The sequence below is a fragment of the Nyctibius grandis genome, chromosome 5 (assembly GCF_013368605.1).
Source record: "Nyctibius grandis isolate bNycGra1 chromosome 5, bNycGra1.pri, whole genome shotgun sequence".
NCBI lineage: Eukaryota > Metazoa > Chordata > Aves > Nyctibiiformes > Nyctibiidae > Nyctibius > Nyctibius grandis.
The window spans coordinates 43,803,838-43,830,911 of record NC_090662.1 but is presented as its reverse complement, the minus strand read 5'-3'; the positions used below and the strand labels follow the sequence as shown (position 1 = coordinate 43,830,911).

Here is a 27,074-nt window from a genome sequence, read left to right as displayed (position 1 = left end):
ATGGACGTATTAAAACTTCCCCTTTCTAAAACCCTAAGTGCAACGCTTTTTTGGGAAAAAGTGCTATTGAATTTCCATATGAATGGATCTGTGAAGGCAAAAGTTTCTGGCTGGAATATGGAGTTTGCCAAACTAAGGACAGAAGTCTTATTGGCTTAAATGAGATGAGGGTTTTACCCTTGACACATAAAAGACTTTATGAAGGAAACTTTTGATTTCAGTATTTCTTATCTGGACAAGAACATTATCTAACTGATCCGACCTGCTGTTACAACTAAGAAAATGATCCAACTGAGTCCTGTGAATAAGTTATGCTGCAACCCCTGAATACCCTGTAAGCTGCCCAAAACATCCAAAAAGTTGTATATCTCCAGCAGGTTTCCTTTCACTGCCTATTGCATGGAACACACCTCTCTGACATACCAATGCATTTATTAACTTTTGTTTTATATTTTATCTTCCAATTTATTTTGGTTAGAAGTAGAATTATTCTGTTAAAAAATTACCTGATCCTAGATGTAGTTTATTTAAATTTCAAAATTAAAAGCTTAGTAAGAACAGATAAGATTGATTGCTCTTTCCATCTTAGCATAATTGTATTTCAGGTGAACATCAATTTACTTTAAAGGACACTTCTAAGTAGCAGGCTGCATCATACATAATTCATCAATCACAGCTGCCTGTAACGTGATTTACTCAAGCAGATTTCAATGGAATAGAGGGAGTCGCATTGTTTTTTATGCTTTGGCTTGTTTGTTTTTAAATAGTTTACAAAACAGTCATTTGCGCTGAATTATTGCTGAAAAGAGTTCATCCTTGGTAATCAGCATGTTGAATTTCTTTCTCTTTGTACAGAAATGTTACCTCTCTAAATTTCTTTTAAAAGGCAGACTGAATTTTTGAAAACATCGTTAAGGCAGAGAGCACTCCATGCTTATCAAAGGTAAAAATAAAGCTCAAGGATTTTGCTATGGGGGAAGGGAAGGCAAAAATATTTATCTGAAAAGCATTACTAGTTTTAGGGCTCTGTATTTCTTAGTTGGCTTGATGTCATTTGTTATTATTTGTAATACCAGCACACAAATGTATTTTAAGTAGCTCTTTCCTCAGCTAGCCCTTCACAAAGTTGTCATATGGATAAAATGGCTTTTACGTTGCAATCTACACGAACAGGACACAAAACCGTGTGCCAGTTAAAGTGCAATCGTTTGATACACCAAGAAATATAAGTGAAACTGGGGGCACCACAATGTGTGTTACACTACTCAGCATCTTCCATCAAATTCAGCTTCAGGGACATGTTGGTGCCTCAGATGGTCCTGAAGTAAAGAAACATTTCTACAACTGCATGTAAATATAGTTTAAAAAGAAAAAAGAAAGAGCGAGAGAAACTGCTACAAATGTACATCTACATAAAGACAGAAATGCCTTTACTTACTTGTAAGCCTATTTGAAACACAGTGTGACCCATAAAATTAGCCAACATTCGAATTAGCGCTGCACCCTGTGGAAAATAATAGAGAAAAAAAGAAGTTACTGTTTTTGCATGTCAATATTACACAATAATAACAATCTGAAGTAGGCATTTCCATCCAACACGAACATCTTGGAAACTTGTGATTAACATAATCTTTATTTGTGCTGGAATGAAAAAGAGAGAGAGAAGATAATGCAAATGCTTACAAGGAAAAGTGAGGAAGTAGACTGATATTGTTAATATCCTGCCTCATATACTGAATAAGACACAGGTCCTAAAACACCCTCTCTCCTCACTGCTGGAGCACGGATGTGTCAGCTCCACAGCTGGTTGCCCCCAGCCTTTCTGTGCACTCAGCAGTACTGCACAGTTTTAAGTGAGAGCAAAAAATAATGCCCATGCTAAATTCTACCACAGTGATTATTCATAACATTTTTACCTCCATTATATGATTGTAAATCAGGATTTAGTGATATTACTTTCCTTTGTAAAAGCCTTCAAAATCTGATGATCTGGAAGTGGATCATTTTCATAAGAATTTTATAAGAAGTGGATATACATATTTAACTTATTAATAGTGAGCTTATTTCCTAGACTATCATGCAAAGAGGTAAGTACTTGTATAACGCTCTTTCTCTACTTATACCTGTTCTAATCCCTTTGCCCCTTCAGGCAAAGCAGAGAGATCTTAAAATTTCTTTTGTTTCACAGGTGATTCTAATTCTCAGTACTTACACCAAGAAACAGAGAGATACTTGCCAGAGTAGCTTTCTTCAAGGCATCTGTTTTGTGTTTTCTCACTCCCTCTCAGAACCACAATTGCTGTGTATTTTCCCCTTGCACAAGTGCTCTATTTCAAGCAGAAATATCTTCACAGATCTGATTTGATGATTTAGCTATAATATCCCACTTTGCAATCCAATTTCAAGACAACCAGTTTTCCGACCCCATTAATCAAATGTTATACTTAGTACTGATCACTGCAGGAGAGGTAGGACACTTTTGATTTAAACTCAGTGAATCAAAGGCTGTAAGAAAACATGATGCTAGAAATCAACAACCTCAGCTACAGATGTAGGTTCAGGAATTAGGCTAATGCTCAATTAGACAATAAAAAAAAGCAGCATGTCAGAGATTCAAAAATTCATGGGTTCTAAAGCCAAAAGGACTATTACAACAATGTAATCTGACTTCCTGCATTAATAGAGATCAAACAGTAATTTAGGCAAAAACCCTATTGCTTCCCTTTACACAACAGCATCTATTTTAGGAAGATTCAAGACTACATAACTTGTCACAACTAATATTTACTCTCTCAGTGAAAATGGGCACCTTTTTACTAATTTGAATTTCTCTAGCTTCAGCTTTCAAAACAAGGTTTTATGTCTTTTTCTGCTAGATTAAAGTTCAAAATAGTTTTGGAATTCAACGGTTGTCCAATTTTTAGACTGTTTAACACATGTGCTACTCATTTTTTTGTACAGTGTCTATTTTTGAAGCACTGAAGAAATTATCTGTGATAACCAATATTTGAAATAATTATATAAATCAAAAAGATTAGTAAATTAGTAAATAGGAAAACACGACAAGTTCTTCAAAAAGGCAGCAACAACAAATAATATACAGTTGTTAAAGTAACTGAAGGAAAAAAAAAAGAAAAAAATTAATTCAGGAGATGTTTGTGATTGCTTATAAGAATGGAACAGTGAATAAACCAAAAGATGGTGTTTGCATTATTATCTCTATGCTATGTTTTTATGGTGGTACCTAACCTTACTGGGAGATCAATCATGCCTGGAACACACAGTAACATAGAAAATAATCCCTATTGAAACAGATTTTTACCTGAACAGACAAGACCGTAGGTCAGGAAGCATTATTACCCTTATTTTACCAGAGGAACGGAATGACCAAAGTTCTCAGAGATGTTTAAGCAGATAAATAGCAGATAAATCTGTGTAAGCAGATAAACAGCAGATAAAAAAATCTAAGAAATAGATAAATCTTATTTATCCGATAAGTAACTTGGGCAGGACACCCCAAAACATCTGTAGCAGAACCAAAAATATATAAAAGAGATCAGTCCAAATCCTTAATGACAAAGACATTCTTCTGCTCATCACACATCCTTTTTCATACTCACTTGTTAGTATTCCAGGGTCCCCTTATTTCTTTCTCACAGTTTAAATTTCACATAGTAGCAATGGGCATATATTTACATACGCACCTTAACTCTACTGATTTCTGTGAGACGTAAGCAAGCAAATACCTTCATATGATATTGCCCACAGTCTTTTGCTATCCAGAGACCAAGAATTGTCAGACACATGTGAAAAAAAATTACAAAATTCCTCTCACAGGTAACATTTAGCCACATTGAATGGAACTATGGATGGCCCTTACACACCAAACAAGATAAAAAAGCAATTAAAGAATGAATAGGAGATCCAAGGCATAAAGGCAGGACTACTCTCTCAGGATCCATCCATTTTCACAGCTACTTCAGAAGTACTTTCTATTAATTATTTATCTTTAGGAAATCCAGAAGTCCTACTTACAGCTGCCAGAACAATATGGTTGTCCCAGTTCTGCCATCTTCCCCACACAAGGAAGGCTAACGCCTTCTTGACTTATTTGCTGATGCAGAGTACAGGAAAGGAGCGAGAAAGAAAGGAAAGAGATTCTGAAGAAAAAGCAGAAAACAGAAAACCAGAGAACCTCGAGGGGGGAAAAACAGGTCTCAGGGAGAAGGGAGAAGAAACAGGAACAAATGCAGCCCGTGGTGTGGAGGGAAAGGAAATGGGAGGAAGAAAAGGAAGGAAAGCACTTATTTCAACCTTTCTTCACTTTGAAAGCAGGTAGAACAAAGAACAGTGATACTTTGGCAGGAAGAGCAGAAGCAATCAATACATTTCCAGCTCTGGGAAGGAAAGGGAAAGCCAGCAAACACTGGCACTCTTGACTGGAGATGAAGAGAAATGGGTTTACAGGGAGAAGGATTAAAAAGCAAGAGGTATGCAGAGTAACTGGCATAAGGAAGAGGGTCTTACTGAAAAGAGGAGCTTGGAGGATGATGCTAACCAGAGAGACAAAGGGAGATCCTGGGAGATAAAGAAGGTGCATGCAGGAAGTTCAGTTACAGAAGCAATGGAACACATTGCCTTGGGGTCATCTGAATGGCCCAATGTGCCAGCATTTCCACTGCCTACCTGCCTAGCAACCAGTGAACTAGATGGAGTCCAGAGGACCTATGCTTCCATACCTTATGAAAGCTTCTCTGACCTCGACCTAAACCTACAGAAAAATCCTAAATCAGAACAAAACTGTCCTGCTGCAGAGGATGCTCTTTGGAACCTGTCAACATCGTTCCCTGAATGCCCTGACACGCAACCAATCTTCTCCCCACTTCGCTCTCAGGTCCACTTCTGCTATGCCAACATTTGGCCAACTGAGGAATGATGTATGGAATCTTGAGAAGTGAACCTGGCTCTCTTACAGGGCAGAATAGCCATTTATTGATGATTTAAGTGCTTTCCTCCAGGCAGTGGATGAGTCTGTACCTTGTCAAGAGGTAAAACATATTGGTTTAACAGGTCTAGCAGAAAGCAATTCTTTCCTATTAAAAAAAGGTACCTATGTTCCTGCCAGTGCAAAATCTGACTCATCTTAAGCCATTGTACCCCATCTTAATAAAAGTCCATTCAGACAAATACACTGGATATTCAGCCAATGATTAATGGCACTACCTGGCTCTGGTGAAGCACTGTTCATCAGCAGATCTCATGAGTGCTTCCTAAGATATTAATATCAATATCCTGCAAAATAAGGGAAACTAAGGCACAACATAGTGAAATCATTTGCTGAAGATCACCCAGCATGCTCCTCATATAACCTGAAGCTTCCTCAGCCTCAGCACTGCTATAGGAAAGGAAGGTAGAACATGTCAGCTACTCCATGGAAATTAACTGCACACACAGTCCTTTCCTGCAAAGTGCTCCTGGGAAAAAGCATGCTCATGGGCAATTGTTCAACACTGGTTGAAGTGCTGTGAGTTTATGCTCTTTGTTTCCCTGAAGAAACTGGTTTGCACATTCATACCATGGTAAAGACCACCCACAATTAAAATTAGGAGCAAAATTCCTTTATATGTGAGCTGAACTTGTCTTTGAAATCGACAAGATGCAGAGTCACATCTAAGGCATTCAGTCTAATTCTCTCCAACACAAAATAATGTGATTGCAACCTTGATCTCAGATTAAATTAAACTAATTTTTAAAGACTCACTCCTACATTTTTTGATCCTGTGGCATCACTACAGGTCAGAATTACTGTAAGTTAATTTAATTCTCTGACTTACTGAATGATCTAATTTTATTATATCTGATTTCTTAAACTAATTGTTTCACTTGCAACTAGCATCCTGTAATCATTTCTTATACAAAAGAAAGTACCAAATGGAATTTTCTTTAACAGGAAAAAAAAGTAAGTCTTATGCATGAATCCACAAAAATATGACTACTGCATACAACAGAGTACTGTTACACAGCTACACAGGAGGGAATACACCTGACTAAATGCAGGTATCTGTAGCATTTATGTCTGCAATTACTTTAGTTGTTTAGACTTCCTTTACAGTCAACAGACACCACTAGTCACTTCTGGGTGCACTTTATCTCATCTTAAAGTAGACCTCCAAACAGATCGGGAGAATTGTACCCTAAAATCTCTTGGTAATGACTCCAAAAGTAGCCTTGGGTGACCAGCTCATATGTACATATCTGCACTGCAGACATCTAAAGTGAGGCGAGATGAATTCAACTGCATTGTTCAAAAAGGCCATACAGAGACTGATTCCCCACTGTTGCAAAAGTTCTGTATTAGTAAGTAGTTCCCAAGAATTTCTAAATTGTGGAGATATAAACTGGTGTGACACCATCCTTTTCTATATATACAGTCATATAACATGTCATATCTGGGTTTATTGTACATTGCCATACTTTCATATAAGAAAACCATCAAAGCTAGGTATTCAAGAGAGGGCCCTGAAGAGAGGGCAGTGTGCTTGCTAGCTGAATGTAGATGTTCTGTACCAAGCAGACAGCAAAGAAAAGCAGTTAAAATAATGAACTGATGAAGCATCTGCAGTGAAGGGAACAATGTAAAAATCAGTAAACCAGCACACAGGATTATGCAGAAGCTACAAAGCAAGAGCAAGGGGCCATGTGTGAAGAGATACAAACGAGCTGTAAACTCATCCAGCACTATTCTTTTAAGGACCAAAAGCTATGTCACTATTCTAAAAAGTACTCATGAGAAAAAAATGTCACCACTACAAAACAGAAACCATGAACTACAGCTGACTCTTGTGAGGGTGAAATGATCTATCATTTTGTAAATGTGCTGGAGTGGGGGAAGGCAAAGAGAGCATAAAAGGCTGACCTAGAAAAAGCATAGCTCTTCTGCCCTCCTTCCTACCAAAACTTGTCATTTTTTCCATCCACTTTCCATCTTTTTGGTTCTGCTTTTGTGTGTTTTGTTGTTTTTGTTTTAACCGTAGGATTGAGATTCATCCGACTGAATGCAGATGCCTACACTGTAGCTATGTGATGCTTACTCAGTCATATACAGCTAAAGCCAGCTGCCTGACTCCCTTTAAAAGCAATGGAGAGAGAAGTAAGCACTTCAGTTCATCCTGATTCATCTCATCCAAAGACATGCATCTAAAATAGGTTAGATTAATTTCACCCTAAAAGTGCCTGTTTATCTTCACTGATGATACAGGGAGGTTAGAGGACCAGTCAATTGCAGGAGTCTACACATCGAAAATCCCAAGTGCGATGATATGAGTCCCTCTGAAGATATTTTATCCTGCAATTTACAGAGCAACCTTAGAAAATGTAAAAGTGTAAACAGTGCAAAACCACCTCCCTGAGTCTGTGAAGTCTGAGACAGCATCTTGCAGGCTCACCTATTTTTTTATCTCACGTAATATCAAACATCATTAATAATAATTACATAGACCTCAATATATCTCTTCTTCACTGAATGTCCACCTTGGCATCCTTGTCTAGGAATGAAATCTGTTTATTTTGATTTAGTTCAGAATGATCCTTTTTGTGACATAAAAGCTAAAATCAGGAAGTACCCTGGTATCAAAAACACTGCCGCATTACCCAAGGTGGAAGCAGGGAGTGAGATGCTGAGGAGAGGAGCATTGGACTACCAACAAAAATTACATAACTGAATCTCTAAACAAAAAAAATGTAATATGTCAATTTTCCACAAAACCTCCACCCATTCATTTTGCTTTTTCTTCTCTCATTTTTTTAAAAAAAAAAAAAAAAAAAATCTGACATTGAATACAGGTGATTTATTAACATTCTTCTATTGTGCGGTAGTCAGTTCAAATCAGTCTTGATTAACATGTAATAACACCACCTGTTTTTCAAATACAATGGGACACAGATAGGAGGCCTACAGTTATTTTTCTGTATGCTGGTATCCCTGCAATTCAACATTAGGGTTACTTTCTCTCTAGCTAAGGGAAATGTGAGTTACTCTGTCCTCTACTTCAATTACACTAGATTTTATTCATATTGTTGTTAGAGCTATTGTTATCAATAATAACTTCCTGTAATCACCTTCATCTTCACTGATTAAAACAAGGCTCAGACCACATACAGACACTCACAAAGGTACCATTCCTTCATAAAGAGCTACTGATTTAAGATGAGTTTCAATGTACAAAGTTTGATGGCAACTAATTTATACCTGATATATACTAGTATTCTTTTTTTAATTGATCAGTCACATTACACAGACATTAAATAGTTCCCTCCTTAAACTATTTATCCTGAGCTATAGGCGAAGTGCCTTGTCAAAGACTTTTTTTAAATTCAGTGTCTACTGACTCCCCCGAGAACTCCAGCTGGTTAGCTAGACAGAATCCCCTTTGCAGCAGTTATGTCCAGGCAAGACCATTTATTTACCCATGTGCTCACTTATCTTACTCTTGGTATCCTATAGAGTCCCTACCTCACCAGAGAAGGAAGTCAAACTCATCAACCTATACCTCCCATGACTTCCCCTGGAGCCCTTTCTGTACATTACACCAGCAATTCTCTGGCACAGTTCTGCAGCTCCACATCTGGTTATCTTCAGAAGGTGCAGGTGGATGCCACCCAGCTCTGCAGACTTCCCAACAACTAATTCAGCTGGTTTAGTTAGTGTTTCCCATATACTTACCTCTAATTGATAGTTCCTGCAACCTATCTGTTACAAAGAATAAACTGAGCATAGGAATCAACCCATTCTTCAGTAGGCAAGTCCAATACAAATAATTAATTGCACTTTTATGTTATATCCTTGAAAATCTGGGTCCCCCTTTTACACTTTGGCCCTGAGGTGGCCCCTCACCCAGTAAGCCAGAGCCATACCTGATGTATACACTCAAGTCAGACATGAACTATCTTAGCAGAACCACTTAAGATCACACAAAAACTTTCAAATTTTGGCTAATATGTTTTGAATAATGGTTGAAATGTATCTTTTCTTCATGAAACATGCTGAAGAAAGATTTTTTAGCACTGCAAATGTAATAAAAGCAGCATACAGGCTCGGTTTTTTCCTTAAAATTTTGAACATATTTGTACAGTACTTTTTGAAATAGAAGCCTAAGTGTATCCACAATCAAATGGGTTCTTAAGTAAATGAGTATAATTTCATTTCAGTTCAGAGTTCCTGAATTAATACATTATTCTTTATTTCTCAAAATCTTATATAATTCTGTGATTCTAAGTTCATTTCAAAGATTAGAAGAGCATGTTACCAAGCACTCATACAAAGAATGCACATTTGCACATTACTTTTGTAATGTGAACACTAACCAACAAGTAATATCCTAGTCACGTTTTCCAAAACAATCATTCTTTGTTGGTACTAAGCAACCACAGCTGGATACCCCATGAAATTTAGCTTATTGGGAAAAACACAGCATGAATTAAAGTGAAAGAACAATGTACATCAAACATGTAGCGAAAATGTGACATTTAAAAAAGAACTCTTACATAAAATTAAAAAACAAAATGAAATCTGTCAAATCCTGGAGAAATTTAACACAAAAAATATGTTTTGACTAAGTCACATCTGTAGAATTTGTTGAAATGCAGATACAGAATAGTGTTTATGTGTGTAAATGAATTATCTAAAAACTTGGTCAGCTGAGCTGCTGTGTTACACTACATGTAGTGCACTGAATTAACTGAATCGTTACCCTCAGCACATTAAAGAAGAGGACCAAGAGATGGAAGAAGTCTGGCTGTAATGTCTGTTGTGCAACTGATGTGACCTTAAGCAAATCAGCAGTTCTCCTGTAAGAACAACTGAAAACTGGGTAACCACTTTCAAATCCAGGTGTTGCATTTAAACTGTTCTTCCTTAAGCAAACATATTCACCATACACTCTTGCTTTTTTCCTTTTTCCCCAAGAGGAGAAGTCCAGCCATTCCTCAGCTCCCACTCAGAAGGTCATGCTGAAATGTATTATACCTTCCTACCTTTGTAATCTGAACTGTCATTCATGGTATATGGCCTTGCCCTGATAGTCGTGGAACAAGTCTGTCCTGTTCACGCCATCAGTTACAACACGGTACTGTGGTGGGCTCCTGAGAGACCTCTGCTAAAGTCCTCCTATCGAGCTGTAAAAGCAGAGATAATTGCAAAGCCTCCTCTGGCATTCTTCAGCTGCCTCTATCCAAAACATCTCATCTCTGGGAACTGCAGAAGTACTCACTGAGAAATTCTTTTCAGGGAATTAATTAGACTGTATCATGAGTCACCAGCACTAAATCCCTCTTTCATTTTCAGAAACTGAGCACTGTAATACACCAGTTTGGCTATTTGCTGTATTCTCCAACGGCAGCTCCAAATACTACAAGAAAAATGAAGCTTAATGCATGCGAATATGATGAGTGTGAATGCTTCCTGATTTGATTAGGATTACAGAATATATTTGCTTAAATGAGTAAACATGTGCCTATGATTCCCTTCCTGTGGCAGAAATGTAAAATGTTCAAATGAATTCCTAGAGGCTTTCCCTTTGGAAAATACACGTAAAAGCTGTAAGAAGAAGTAAGGAAGGAGATAGGTATATGCAGACTAAGCAGCATACCAGTAAAAAATGTGACAATATGAGCCTAACCTTGAAGTTCTTAGTCTGGGCCATCATTTAGTGACACACTGAAGTACCTTAAACACATAAGCAACCCAACTTAAATTCCAGAGCTTACACACATAAAATTAAGCACATAACTATTCACTTGGCTGAATTCGGGTCTGACTGGTTTCCCTGCACCTGGTAATAAATTGTTAAAAAGTAAAGGACTACATTGATTAAAAGGAGCCCAAAAAAACTATCCCTACTTGATTTTAACTGGATAGACTAGGAAAAAAAATAATCAGTCATTTAACTTAATCTTCTTTACTTTTTAAAGTAATACAGTATTTCCGTTTGATATTTGTTTATCAAGCAGTGCATATCCACAAGTTAATGTGTTGTTGATACTCAGCAATAAAACCAGGACATATTTTAATAAACAAATTAAACTTACACTATTTTTAAAACTTTATATACAGTGTGGATGAGCCAATATTTTTAAAACCAGCAAACATACCTACAAACCTGTAATGTACCATGCTAAATCATCAAAGATGCATAAAGGCATCTTATGTTGTTTTTATAGATTGTAAGGCCATTTATCTGATGCCAAAACATAACTGAAAAAGCAACATTATGTTCAAGGAGAGCTTTTCCCTGGAAAATCATAATCATTTTCTATTCTGACAAACACAGCTGTTCTAGGGCTGGATAATACCAAAATGGTCAGATGGTAAGATGAGCTTTGGTGAAATGTTTGTCTTAGACATAAATTCTGTTGCAAATTTTAGGAACATGACACAATGAACAAAATTCAGGGATAAATGACCATAACTAATCATGTTCTTCAGGTGGATATTGTCACATTTTCCTTGGATAATAAAACGTATCAGTTGCCTAGACAAATTGCTATGGGGACCCCATTTACAACAGTTTTATTTAGCCTAACAACCAAAATTTCTCTCACATGTTCTGACACCACTGACAAGGACAAAAGCACGTTATACTTCTTCATTAACTGCTTGGATGAGGAAATCTTCAAGGACGGACAAACACAAGAGGTTGACATTATTTACATGGATGGGCCATCATCAGAATTCAAGTAAGTAGAGAATAAACCAGTGTATCTTAAAATCTACTGTATCAAGAATCTCTTGTAATAATAAAACTGACTCCACAAATCCATGTTTTCCATTAGAAGTAACTGACAAAGATTTTCCCTTTTATAAAGAACACTTACAGAAGTGTTTACATGGCCACAGTTATTTCACTTTAAAGTGGAAACGCATCACCATTTTATCAACCAGCTCCACAGAGAATCCAAAAGCAAATTAAGTAAAATAAAACTCAAAATTTGTGATGATTCTCCATTGATGACTGCCCTTGGGGATCAGTATGATCTGATAGTTATCTGTTAATCCAGACAATGTGTTCTGTAGTGATATCGTATAGCACTGAGGTTTTTTTAACTAGAGTACTATGCCGTAATAAAACAAAGATTTTAAAAGTCCATGTCTCAACAAAATTTATCAGTACTGATCACACGTTTAATCTCATCAAAGACTGAAATCGGGTCTGTTTGTACCACAACACGTTGCATCTTCCCAATTGCCCTGCCTTGTGTTGGCCTGATGGAGCTATCTAGTCTAACAAGCTCTTCTTTAAAATACAATGCTTTTATTAACATCTGTGCTCCATTTTTATTATTTCCAATCAAACCCATACACAGTCGTCCCCAGCGTGGGGAACGTAATGCTGCTGAAGCAGTGTAGGTGCATAGCTGTCTACATATCATACACAGTGGTTTCTTCTTGATAAAATACTTAGCACACGATAAACAGCGTGATAGGTTAATGACAGTTTAATTTGAGTCAGGAAGGTGATCAGATGCCTTATTAAAGACAGGTATTTTAAGTATCTTGAAGCACTTGCCTAGTTTTACACACTAGCACCCACTGGCTGGAGTGGGACAGCCCGCATACTTCAAGTCAGGCACTCTTGGGACAGCTCTGAACATGAACCTAAAGGTTTCACCAACTCTGAGCTTCAACAGCTTTCATGTTGGAAGCAGTAACGACCTACAACCTTTTTATCTAAACAGAAAGAGATTATTTTCATTACAAGATACCTCCTCTGTACAATGCATTATGAACAAATGGCTTCTGAAAGCACCTTCTGTAATCTGGGCACTGACCTGCTGCACTCGCAAGTCACGGAACAGAAACCAGCATCACACAAACGTGCACCCAGGCCTTAATGGCATTTACAGATGACTTCATGGCTAAATTAGTCAGGGATAACAAAAAGCCCTCCCTTTATGCTGTGGTAAGGGAATGGGTTGTAAAGCCACCTGGATTGTATTGTAAGACTTTTAACTAGCTGGATGCCATCTTATGTTACTGATTCAGTTATGTGAATAATTAAAGTAAAACCTGTTTTACTATATTTTACTATTTATAAGTAATTATGTAGTATTTCTTTCACTGTTAATGAGCTGCTCTCACTTTTCTTGGTCATCTCATAGAGGCACATTGCCACAATTTCATTGCAGTCATGAACTGAGCGGATTTCACTCTGACACTAATCCTGGTTTTACTGGGCAGAATAGATGTTTTGGTTTGTTTTGGTTTTTTTATTTTATTTTATTGCAGTGCCTATATCCTTCCTAGTACCTGAGGAACATAAGTAAAAAGCACAAAGTTTTTACAGAGCCTTTCCAGTGACTGTAGTTAGCCCTCCTGTTCTTCCACATTCTTGCAGAACATGTTATGTTGTAAAGTTGCAAACGGAGTTACACTCAAAAGGGTGAGCAAGCCACTGCTTTCAATTTCTTAAATTCTACTTTGCCAGAATTGTTATTGCAACATACATTTTTTTTTTGTGCAAATTTTTAGTTGAACAGATTTCCTAATGCAGAACAGGGCCTTTGAGGGGAGGCAGGGAGCATGGTCCTCCTTTATTAGTATTAGAAATATATCTTCCTTGCAGCACTCAGACACAGAAGGCAGAAAAAAGCATTTTTAAAGAAGTGGCACAGAGTTAAGAAGGAAAAGGAAATTATACAAAGGTTTAGGAAATAATGCATTCTTTTCATTACAAAGCAAGGGCCAGTAACTGGTCTCACTGCTGAGGTTAATTTTGCTTACAGGGAGGAAAAAATAGGAATATTGTTCCCTTTTCCAGCAATCCTCTTCCTTGTTTTGATTATTGTTTGTCACTTGCCAAGTCATATTCTACTGGGAGTACTTTTATAGTTACATTCCATCATACCGGTCTTGCCTGCTCTGATTGCTGCCAGAATCTTCAACCAGCACACTTCAAAGTATGCAGCAGGCTGATGGAAATGACTTCAGATATTATCTGGCTCTCTACAGTGTCCTGGGTGCCCTTTAATCCCTTCTCTTATCTGGCTGTGACTGCGCATCTAGCACTATGAGTACTCTAGTTCTGCCTGGGATCTCTCTTCCTCACGCTGTTCTGGGGCTGGCTGCTCCCTTTGAGATGCAGCTGCCTTGTTTCTCTGTTTTATTACAGCTAGTTGTTCCTTGCTGATTGTTGCTCCTCATGTTATTCTTGCTGCACTCTCTCCCCCTCCGTTGATGCAGCTCTCCAGGGCTATGATTCCTGCTGTCAGTTATTTCTGGTGTGGAAAGGCTGTCACACTTTTTGCTTTGATTTAACAATTCTCAAATCCACTCTTGTGTTCAACAGGCTATATTTCCTGCTGCACTTGGGATATAACCACTTTTCCCATCATCGTGGGAGGACACTATCTCACTTCCAGCTGCACTAGGAAGACATACCCACTCTCTGATGTAACTTGAGAGCCTTGAATCTTCTACCAGTACTGTTTATTAATGAACTATCACGACTTCTCATTTTTCTCTACATATTTGTGGCCCTAGTGGAGGATGACATGCTCCTATCTGAAGAATGACTAGTATGATGCTTCTGAAAGAGGCAAACATTACTCTCAACAGCTTAAGGGGAAAATCACTGTGTGCTGCAGGGTTGTAGTGTCTGTTTCACTCTGCTTGGGGGATTACCTGAATACCATTCTTCAGGGGTTTATGTAATGAGATTTCTTAACATGTGCAATCACTGAGGACCAGACAGTGGAAATGAAAAACACATTCAGCTCTGAGGCATTTAAATAGCACAGGTTCAATGGTCACCTCTGAAGTGTATGGAAAGAGGCATATCTTTAAAATGACAGCTCAGTATCTAGCAGAGATGGGTGCTTTAATGGTGTCTAATTGATTTATGCCATATTGATGACAGTAAAGACAATGAAATGACAATGACATTCTATGACTGTCATTTCACTGTACAGAAATTAGATGGAGGAAAGTTTCATCATTTCAATATCATACAGAAAATTGTGAAGAGAGAAAAGAGATCACATGGACAATCCAAGGTCCCAGGGAGCACAAGATGGACATTTAAAAAAAAATTTAAAGAGAATGAAAAAAAAAACCCACATCAAAATGTAGCTAAAAGATATAGTACGTAGTGCTAGACCATTTAAAAATGGACATTTTATTTAATACTCAAGTCCTCACTGATGGTCTTGATCCAAACTTCACTAAAGGTAACAGAAAACATTCCCGAGAGCTTAATACTTGACAGTAATTTTAAAAATAAGTCAGCAAACAACAAAAAAGCTATCCCAGAAATACCAGCAACAATATCCCTCCAGCAGGGCTCATTTTGTAAGGTGGGCTTTGAGGCATTTGAAAATATTTGAGCACATGCTTGACCAGATAAAAGCCTTCAGTATAATTTTATAGTTTGGATTTTATTGACACATCGTTGATCACAATATTTATATTGGCAGACACTAGAGAGCTAGAAGGATGGGCAAACGTTCTAGCTATCTAATAAATGAACTTGTTTCCCTAGTTGATTTTCAGTGCAAGCTATGCATGCGTGCATACGAGGTTACATAGGAATGAAATAATGTAAGATCTACAACATGTTAAATTTGCTTTAATTTATCCTCAGAAGGAAACAGTGTCAGGTGCTTGGAGGAAGACACAGAAACAGTGAAAAGAGCAGCTATGAAGTCAGTCAGGAAAGTTTCTTCCTATTAGATATTGCTTCTAACTAAAACAAAAGGATGAATGGTTACAGAGAATGGCAGACACATCAGACAGGAAAACAAAGACTTCATGGGTGAAAGAGTGTGTCTTTTCATCTCATCACCTATGAAAGTGTGTAAGTAAATTCTTCCATTGCCATTCCTCAAGCTGGTTTGCTAGATCTGGTAACCAGGTTCAAAATTTACAGGATCAGGCCCTGATATGAACACACTCAGTATCACCTAGGGCTCAGGAGAGTTGGCCATCAGAGAAGCTGAGTGGAGAGGCTGCCATATCCACTGGGCATGGCCACTGTTACACTGAAAAAGGATCCTTTAAATGGACAGATACAAAACAGAGATTGTACTCTAATCTGCACAGAAAACACAGTGATCCTATTAGCCTGCATAAAATAGCTAATAGTATACAGATGTGTCCTACTGTCCTATTTGTCATTTCAATGTACATGAAAATTACGTAATGTTTGCAAAGTGTTCGTAAGATGAAAAGATAAGTGTCGAGTATTACAGTTTACTGTGTGATATTACTATTATCATATTAATTAGAAAAATAATTAGCTTGAAATATTAAGATACTGATGTGAGATAAGCCTCTGAACTTACCGAGGTTCAGCTATCACCAGCAAACATATGATTGAAACATTTAAACAATGAGAATACTTCAGCATGCTAGAAGCTGCTGGTTATTATAGCTTATTTGACCAAGAGCAATGTTTTCAAAGCCAGCTAAGGGATTTTCAAAAATGTTCCTTGGGCTCTTAAGCAACTCCAGCATTTTAAAATATTTTCCTAAGTATTTTGTGTTTGCATATTATGTCCTATACCTATTATACGGACATACACACATACACTCTCATTTGCCCATCCTTAAAGGCATAAGATCCTTTCATGGAAGAGGATCCACTTGAATTTATTGCTGACTGGGAATAACTGACGACTATAAGAGAGGATATACCTCTTTTTTAGCCCAGAATGAACACTGGATAAACTGGAGGCTCAGCAGGCAAGTCAGTGCTATGCTGCTGCTGTCTTGTTACAGTCTGATGTGAGGCAGCTAATGATGCAAAGAAAAGTTATTATCAAATACAACGATGATAGTCAAAAGACTTCTTACTGAATATCCAGCAGAGAGCTCCAGTACAGCCTTCACAGCAGAAGGCCACTGGCAGCAGCCTCTGCATCACATGTCAAGTGCATTTGGTCATGAAATTAAGGCACAGTATTACACATCACAACATTTAGCAGAGATCATCACATGGTATGACGGTAACCACCAGCTTTTGGGCCACATACTAACAGCAAGCCCAGTCATACGACAGAGAAAGTGGAAGTGTGCAGCCTTCTCACTCCTGCACAGAAGCTGTTCAGTCTCAAAGCTGGCCAAAAGGCTTTCTGTCATTGAAACACAATTTGAAATTGCCTGAATTTAATAGATATCCTTTCATCACCCCACAAGGCAGTTGTCCACTCTCACTGTTCAGCAACAACTTCAGACTTTTCACTAGCTGATAGAAAAATTCACATACATAGAAAAAACAGAAAAAAAACATGACATTTAACTTTAGTACTTGACAAGTTTTCTAGAAAGTTTCAATAGGACAAAGACTACACATCCTTCTCCTTTTTAAATCATCTAACACAATTCAGACACTGCCACAAAATAAATAGTAATTAAAAAGCTCAAATCTTCTTGCTGAATTCTGCCAGCCTCCTAAGTTTATTTATAACATTTAATAACACTGGATGTGTTGAATGTAATTGGCTAAAATCACTGCAGTACATTCCAAATATATTCCACACAAATTAAAGTTTCCCTACTAGTAACCACTGCGGTGTATGTCTTTCACAATGGTATTTGTTTTACAGATGGAACATGATCTTCTAATAGCTACTAACATATCTATATATAGAGATAGGTAGGTTTAATTAGTCTCACCTTTTTATAGGCGATCCAGTCAAACACCCTGTCAATGTCTGTGGCTTGCTGCACCTCCTGGGATACTGGATGTGAACTGGCCAAACCATCCAGCAACATCACTTCATGTAGGACATCTGTCAGAAATCTCTGCTTTTCCTGAAATACAGCATATGCAGTAATATCGCAGACAAATACACATTTACAACAAAGCAGAAACGATGCACAGTTATCAGAGGCAGCCTCTATATGACAATTGACTAAAATCAGACCTTCTGGTTTGAATGTCAAGCCGCCACGACTTCCTACAATCTTGAATATGGAATAGACAGGAACTAATTCTAGCATCAGGAATCCCTCTGACTTGAGATCTCTTGCTGCAATGAAACTTGACTGAAATGAAACTAAAGACTATTAGATTAATCAAAATGTATCTGTAGGTGCAGACTGCAATTCTGATTATGACCATTCACAGGTACGAGGGGTGGGGAAAGAGGCAAAATGACATGGTTTTCAATCACAAAAATATACGGATGCTACAAATCACAGAACTCATTGTATAAGCAGGTATGAAAACTTCTGACAGAGATTGGTAAATATAATTATTACTGCTTTATTTAGTGAGGTTTAAGCCACTTGGCTCTTAGTGCCAAGTTCACATGGCAGGTCAACATGGGACAGGGCAATGAACAGAGCCCACAGCAGTGTCACAGCAGACACCTGCATTGTCTTTCATAATTCTGATACAGAAATCCTTCCTCCTCAAGAGCTTGCCTGCTCTACAAACTTTGTAACTTCTATCTGAAGGAAACCATTATTATCTCTCTTTACAAGTGAGGCAATAGCTGTAGGTAGAAGTTAAATGATACAGTCAAAGTCACAGCTACATCAGAGGCAGATGCAAACCCAAACAACATCCAACACACTAATTTGTTTCTATAACTTCTATAAATATGGACCGCAGAGGCATGTCAAAACTGCTGCATATTTACTCTGGCAGCAGCATTAACTAAATGTCCGTGTATACTCTACGAACTATGGTGCACTCACTTTTGCAGTGCAACTAGATGGCACTTTCTCAGCTAAGAAATGACATTCCTTAAAAACTCTCATAATGTATTCATATAGACGGCTCTGATCCAAAAGACTATGTCACGAAAGAAGAGCTTCATTTACTTATTTTTTCAAGTCACAAATAAATGCAGAGTGAATTAAAAATTATGGAAGGTTTAAATAAGCTTTTTTCACCCTGAAATGACATATCTCAAACTTTATCTAAATTACAACAGTTCCTGAATTAATGTCAACCTACTGCCATAACACAAAGAAACTCTAAGGAATGCTGCATTTTTTTTTTCCAAAAGCCACCTTGATGTCTACAGATAAAATAACCACACAATTACATAATACGTTCTATGTTTAATTTCTTGGGTGGGAAGGTTTTGGTATCAATGTGTTAATTTAAATTATAAGACAGTTGAAAAGCTGTTCCAGTGCTGATCCATCTGGAAATAAATCTTTATGTTAAAATTCATTAGAGCACAAGAAATGTACCTTGAGCTAATTGTATATTCAGGCAATTAAAAACAGGGGACGCAGGAAAGCCAATTACCCAACACACTCTTAGTGTTCTCAGCTGTCTGCATGAGGTAAGGTTTGTGAAGGGAAAAGTAATGTCTTGTTCATATTATTGTTCATTTCCAAATTTTCTCAGGCATACACAGTTAGTAACTGCCCTTTTTTAATGTGGGAAAAAAAAGGCGTAGGGAAACAATTACTATGACAGTCCTACACAGGGGAAAACTGCTGAGGTGTAAAGGATTCTAGATGCACCTTACTCACATTCCCTATTAGTCAGTAATAGAGCACCAATTTCATCAGAAGTACGATATGTGACATGTATAGGTTTGAACACGCACATGTACAGACCCATCTCCAAATTCAAGTCTGCGTATCACAACTGACAAACAGTGGATTGTTACTGTTTGGAAGTAACTGAATAAAAGCACCCTTGTTAATCACAAATTAATACTTTAAATACAGAACCTGGAATCAAGGAAATAAGAATGTAGGAAACATAACATGAAGCTGTAAGAAGAAGAATACAAAAGATATAAAAAGGACAGGCTACAGTTTGGTTCTCTTTTTGTTTCTTAGGTTATATCCTGAAGGGCAGAAAAAGTGCATTTTAAATTAATGATCACTCATTCAAGTTAGAATAGCTGAAAAGTCTTCCTTGAAATTTATGGCAGATCGTCACACTGGGATACAAATGGAATAGCTAGTATACCTCCAAACATGTAAACATGCAGTTCAGTGAGAATTAAGAAGGCTTTTGACCTATAAAGCTAAATTTATTTAACTAAAAGGATTTCCAAAACATTCCCACCTTTTCCCTTCAGTACATAGTCTCTGAGACCAGATTTCAAAAGGAAACTCCAATATAACTCCAGGGAGACAGAGAGAGAGAGAGAGAAGGGGAGTTTCCTGGTTGACAGGGGGCCTGCAGCTTGAAGAGGCAACAGGAAACAGAAATGCAGAAAGAAACTAAAACTGCCTTCATTATTTTGAAGAAACACCACCTCAGCTATTAAAGTCCTATCAGCACACAAAGGGGAAAAGGCCAACACATGTGACCAAACTGCTTATACTGATGGAAGAGGGCTTTCTATTCCCCAGTTATTTTACCCTATGCAGTACAGTGGAATTGATCTGTTTTAACATGATACCTACAGGATTAAAGAAACACCTAGCACTGAAATTGTAAAGAAAACCAATCTTTGTATGCGTTTAATGAGGCCAGCAGGCTGGCAACACAGTAGGTGACAGGTTTGCAGCTAGACATGAAACAACAATAAAATGTTGTTCAAGATGATTCTCGTCCGAAGGAGTTCAGCTGCAAGAGAAAAGCCAAAGACTGTGTGATCTGCCTGTAAAGAAAAGAAGGCTTCAGCTGAGTCTCGAGGCTTTGCTTGGAAAGTGTCTGTAGCTGCATATAAGTGCAAGGCTGAGCAGTGCTAACATAGGGCCAGGGCTCTGAGCAGGAGTTGGTATGCCTGAAATAAGGAGAGAAGTGCTTCCACTCAAATTTATGCCTTTCTTGAAAGGCAAGCAGGAAGCCTCTTTGCTTCTTATCTTCCTACTGCCCACTTCGAGTCCCATCTCCTCATCTCCTCTCCTCAGAGCCTTCCCTGAACTGCGGATAGTCAAAGTCTGGAAGACCAGACCTGTGTTGAGAAGAAAAGACATGTCAATTATTTCTGGTTGCTTACCCACTTACTCTTGAGAATGCTTCCAGGTGCAGGGACTGAAGTGCTGTTAGCAGACGAACATGTCTTTCAAAGATGTACATTTTCAGATTATTTCCAAAACACCTGTGGTCACTAGATTAAAGTATTTGTCTCTTCATAAGAATGACTTCTTTTAATCCTCGCCAATAAGACCACCTCTGTTTGGTAAGAGGTTGACCTGAAAGACTTACCCTTTCTCTGTGCTCCCCCCTCCTTAGCCAACATTTAATCATTGTGAAAATTCAAATTTCACTACTTTGGGTAAAAGCAGCACAAATGCTATGGGTAACAGGGTCAGAAACTTTCCACCTATAGCAATTCTTTCACATTATGGAAATAATCTGGAGATTTTTAAATGTGTATTTGTAGTGTAAAACATTCCCTAGCAAAAAGATTCAGGAGTAAGAAATTGGCTAAGCACAAGAAAGTTTTCTGGTTCTGGTTTATTTTCACCTTGTTCTAGGGAGGAAGGTTTATGGAAAGGTAGTGGTCACTCTTTGTGTATTAATCTCCAACAGGATGCCCACCATTCAACTAGTCTACCTCTAAATGGAAAGAAAGCAATTGTGAAATAACATTTTTTTGGCAGAAGAGACTGTACCTTCAAGAGCCATTAAAATAACACATTGAGGCATAATGTAGGAGTACAAGTTCACATGACTATAATGTAATACTTAAAGTTAGTCACATAAAAATAATTTCTAAAAATTAATATGAAATACCAGGGAAAAGAATTAAAATGAAGAAACTGAAAAACATCCAACAGTGGAACAAAAGGAATAGCACAATAAAAGTCAAAACTGATAATTAGTATGCAGAAGAGATCAAAGGCCTCAATATTAAAGGCATCACCTTTGTTCTGGGACAGCCATTCGAATACTTTATGAACTGAGAAATCTACATGAATAAAGCTTAATATTGGTGTGTAAATCTGCAAGTGATTTTCCTGGAAAAATTTTGCTGGAAATATCTTCTCCAAACTATAGACCTTCCCAGCCATCAGGAATACAAAGGAGATAAGTGATCTCTCATGCCTGACAAAACAAGCACTTGCAATACACAATACTGGGGTTTATAGGGAAAGTGCAGCCTTGGGAAAAAGAATTAGGGGTAAATTTTGAAAGCAATCAAAGAACGCCAGCATATACACTACCAGCAGTTCAGTTCTAATACAATATATTTCAGGGTGAAGCTTAACAAACTACAGCGGAATATCATCTAGAGGAAACCTAAGGTCCAATAAAACACCTTAAGGCCACAAAAGATCCACTGGAGTCCAAAAGCAAGTTCTTTCCGTCTACATGCTTATAAATCCTAAGTTGTCACAGCACAGGAAGTCTCCCAAGTACATGCAAATGAAAGTAACATTTCTTTCTCTTTCTCTCTTCCCAACAGAAATTTTTTGTAAATAGCTTGAGCAGCTTACAGATTGCTTTGTTTTAAATTTATATCTCTCCAGGTGTGCTTCAGTTATGTGCATAGCTTGTTGAAGGAGACCTGCAACACATTCTACATTTATCAGCTGAAATATGTCACAGTTCCGTGCCTACCTTCATAATCCTCTTTTCTCCATTTTTAGTCAAAGTTCTTGTAAAATTTCTGCCCCTGTGCTTGAGAAATTTTCACTGACTGACAATTTTTGTTGTTATAAAGCAAGGTAGATGTTCTAGGTGTTCACAGTTAAGGAAGATCAATAGCTTTAAGTATCAGGAAAGAGAATTGGGTATGTATTTTCTTTTCAATGAAGTGCCAAACCAGATATTCATGACCACCTGCTTAAGCTGCCAAGCAGATGGATAGTTGATTTGGAGTTTTTAAGCAATTTTACTAGATACTTCAACTGCTGTTTCCTCTCACCGCTCTGTTTTCTGGTATAGCTTTGATTTAGTTGTATACCAGATGCATTACACCAAATGTAGGCCTACAGAATGGGAGGATGCAGTACAAAAAAGGGAGCATTAGAAAAGGAAACAACACACACTGACCATCAGTACTTCAAAAAAGGCCAGTTTCACACTCCAAGATCATGTCTGTCACCTTGTATGTAGTTGCCTTCACAGAAACAGAGTCATTGCGCAAACAGGTGAACACAGATCCACTGTCTCCTCATGCATTTGTCTCCAGACCATTTTAAAACATTAGGCAAAAAAGTATGAATATTATCCTCTAACTCAAACTCCACAGGGGGAATCTGTGGAGGAAATTCACCTCAATTCAAGAAACAGTAAATAATATTTAAAGGAAAAGTGGCTTTAAGATGTGGTTGGTGTACTGAGTCAACTTCCAGCAACAACTGTCAGAGGTCACAATCAATGAGAATACTTTTTGGGTGCTCTAACATTTGCTGGATGGATTTTGCACGCCCCGACTCCGTTTCAGCCTGAAAGTGATGAGATACAGTGAGCTAAGTCCTGAAGGAACCAAAGACATTTTGCAAGCACACCAAAAACTACTTATCAGCTTGTGCTCCAAGTAACTGCACGCTGCCACAATTTTAAAATACACAGTGGCGGCACATTCAGGACAGCAGAGCATTTCAGTAAATATACATATAAATATACAGCTACAGCTTTGCCATTGAGCTTCCCATATCAATTGTACTTCCTAACGAAGGCTTATTCTTGTCTCATAGGACTACCCTGCAATGAGTCCTTGCCTTGAGGCAAAAGTTGGCACAAAGTTTCTTTCTCATTTTCACTGAAGACAAAGTGGTTACTAATTCAAAATTATGTCAAATTCAGTGAGTTGACTGAAGTTTCTTTCTGAAACCAAAGCTTCATCTAAATCCTGAAGTCAGGAGATTTGAACTCACATAACCCAAAAGCTCTCATCATAATGTCATTTTAACTGCTCTCTCAAGATGAGCAGATAATGACACGAAGAAAGAAGAGACACTGACATTCTCCAAACCTGTACTTAATCTCTTGAATAAATAAAAATTTCATCTAAATGTTGATATTCATTTATGTCTGATCTCTAAATGTTAAGAGTTAACTACTTAAAGTTAAGAATTCCATAATCCACTTTGCCAGAGTATAAAAAAAGAAACTCTTTTAAGGAAGACCATGTGGAGACATAAATTTATTTTCTTAGTTATAAGCTAAATTTAGTATAAGGATTTCTAAACTGGCATACTTAAAAAGGACTAGTAATTAGCAACCAGAAGATCTCGCAGCTTACCTTTACATATCTCTTTTTTCCTGCCAAAGTCAATTATACATGAGATTCTAGTTAATTTTACATTGAAAGCTTCCCCCATAGTTGAGTTAAAACAGAAAATCATACAAGCACTGACTTCACTGAGCAGTTACTGGGGGAAAAAGCACACCATGTGGTATTAATTAAAGGCTTACTTTATACCGGTATGGGGAGCCTTTAACCAAAAAAGAAGAGATGAAAGTAGTTTTAAAAAACAAGAAGCTGAATCGCTCTCAATGCTGAGCCAGCATGATATTTATGTTGGGTTAGAAGGATCAAGCAGGCTACTGCTCAGGTCTGAAATGCAAAAATAATAATGAAATGAATCAAAAAGGCCCATGTCTTCAGTCTACTTAAAAACTTATAATGATTTTCTAGGTTTTCTATGAGTCCGACAACATCTAAGAAAACCTTGCAGATGGAGACAAATACTTTAGGAAGCAATCTGAGTCAAAGCACATTAAAGATATGCATGCATCTAATGGCCATATTCACTTTTATTATTTCAACCAAGTCAACGAGAAAGATAGGCAATGAAGATCATTTAGCAAGAATTTGGGAAGCACGTTGCATGATGTTCAAAGTAATTAATGTAATGAATTTCAGGTAAATGGTTTTCTATTAACTTTTTTAGGTACAGGTAATGTCTTGCAGCCCACCTTTTTAAAACAGAAATGTTGATATGCAACCTCATTATTATCTTCAGCTGTCTGTAGCAATGGCAGGATCATCTAGACTGTGGCACCTAATAGTGTGAAGGAAGCACGGTTCACTTTAAGAAAGATTAAAGATGCCCTTCCATGTAGACACAAAGTTTTAGTCCAAATACTTTCATCACAATTGTTTAATACTAAGAAAATTTCTGGCAAATATGACCATCTTTAATCATAAAAGTAGTAAGCACACAAGAAAGTGAGAGAACTTATCCCAGAGCTTCCACGGATAGAGAAAGCAGAGGAGTCAAAGCTATCACTGATGTACCACACCTTGACTCAGACAATAAAGATTGTCAGCAAAGCTAACTTTTATATTATAAAGAAAAGGAAGAAGGCAGCTGGGCTCTGTGAAATGCTTTCTCAGCATCAAGCCGGGTACTGACTGCTAAAGTATTTGACGCTTGTTTGATGGATGAAAGGGAACATTACATGCCAGTAATTCCTGCTGTCATAGTCCTCAAAACCTACTCCAATACTAGAGACATTCAAGGACAAACATGATGGTTCCTTCTACCAGAAAATAAGGAGGTAAAAGATCAGTCAATAAATTCCTGGATCTGTAAGCCTCAGTTTAATTCCTTCCTTTACAAAGCCACATACAAAGGACTTCAGGATAATGACAGAAACAAGCAGAGAGGAAGATGGAATATATAGTTGCAAACAGGCCTCTGAAAGGAGGAGGATGAGCAGAGTAGATGAGAAAAGACAGGGCTATGAAGTGGAAATTACCAGCATGTCATTTTCTGCTGTAATTTTCTCTTTTCTCTGATCCTAAAACTAGCAGAGGCACCTTCCACAGAGGTGAGATTACCTTGTATCAGTCGTAAGATCTTACAGCTCAAGAACTCCCATCCAGCTGCTGTTGCTTTTTGATGGCATGAAGAGATAACCAAACAGTTATATGGTAAGCCTCTAACAGAGAAACCTCATCTCCTTCTAAGCCGTGAAATAGCAACAGCCAGGGAATTCACATGCAGATGACTACTCTGAGCACAGACAATCAAGCAAAATTCTCTGATCTCTGGGGGAAACAGTTTGCAGAGCCAGCTTTCTTTTGAAAACCATCCTGACAACACAGAAACAATTGTTTAAACTTCCAAGACCTTGAAAAATGAGAGTTAAGAATAAGAATTTGAGACATTTCAGAATAAGAATTTCAAAAAACTCTTAATTTGGGGGACAGGCAAAGCAAGAGGCTGAAATGAGAAGAATGAATTCTTTTCCATGGCAAATGAGTGTAAGGAGGGGCATATTTTGTGGAAAATCAAAGGTAGCTTCACCTTCAAGAGGTAAAAAGTAACATGCAGGGACTTATTTTTTAGCTGAGGGAAGGAAATGAGAATTTCTAGCTTTGATCTGAAGTAACTTACATTTTAAAAAGGATATTAAGACCAGTGGTGGAACCATGAAGGATCTCAGCACAGAAAGCTCACCTTCCTGTTTTAGAGCCAGTAAAACTTTGTCCACTTCCTCAGGAGAGTTCTGATGTATCTTATATGAACTTCAACAGATAATGGACACCTCCACCAGAATAACTCTTCCTTCTGTTCTTCACTCAAGATTTTAACAGAAGGATCCAGGGCACAAGAATGGCATGGGTTTAATAAGGACTGGAATTCCTTTCTCATTAAGATTATGCAAGCCTGATGAAGTATGTAAACACCTTCCACCTTCTGGACAAGACAAGAAATTCTAACCTGCTGGAAGGTTCAATAAAGTATTACAGCTCCACGACAGTTTGGTCAATATTGTTATCCATCCATCTTTCCTGTGGTAAAAGAAGAGCCTATAAAACAATTGAAGAAAAACTGATAAAATCAAGGACCTGAGAGAAGGAAGTAATGTTTAAGCAAGCTAAAGAACCTAGAGAAGAAGGAAAAGCCAGAAAACAGGTTTCAGACAAAACCCGTGGCTCTCTGCTTTGTGCAGAACTCAGTGGTGTTGGTTTAAGTTATAACAGTGTGAACATGCCTAATGGATAGCTCTTCTCAAGAGTCTCAGGTTCAGCCATACCAAGTCTGTGAATGCCAAATAAGACAGACACTGGAAAAGCTCAGCTCTGCTAAAAGAGAAGCATCTTCAGACAAGTAGTAGCAAAACTTTAGGGCCTTGAAGAGCTTTAATGGTGAAAGCTTATGTGTCTGTAACGTATAAGCATCCAATAAGTTAGGTAGGAAGCTGTGGATAGATCCATTTGATTCAGATGTATCCCTATTGCCCAAG

General features: G+C 37.7%; 1 protein-coding gene across 1 annotated transcript in view; it reads right to left on the bottom strand.

Moving 5' to 3' along the window:
- The window catches only part of TRHDE (thyrotropin releasing hormone degrading enzyme), a 227,534-nt gene that overhangs the window by 96,031 nt on the left and 104,429 nt on the right, over nucleotides 1-27,074 (bottom strand). The window contains exons 6-7 of the mRNA XM_068400961.1: nucleotides 17,669-17,806; nucleotides 1,439-1,504 (exon numbers count right to left, since the gene is read on the bottom strand). Of these exons, the coding sequence (XP_068257062.1) occupies nucleotides 1,439-1,504; nucleotides 17,669-17,806 (204 nt within the window). The remainder of the gene's footprint in view (nucleotides 1-1,438; nucleotides 1,505-17,668; nucleotides 17,807-27,074) is intronic.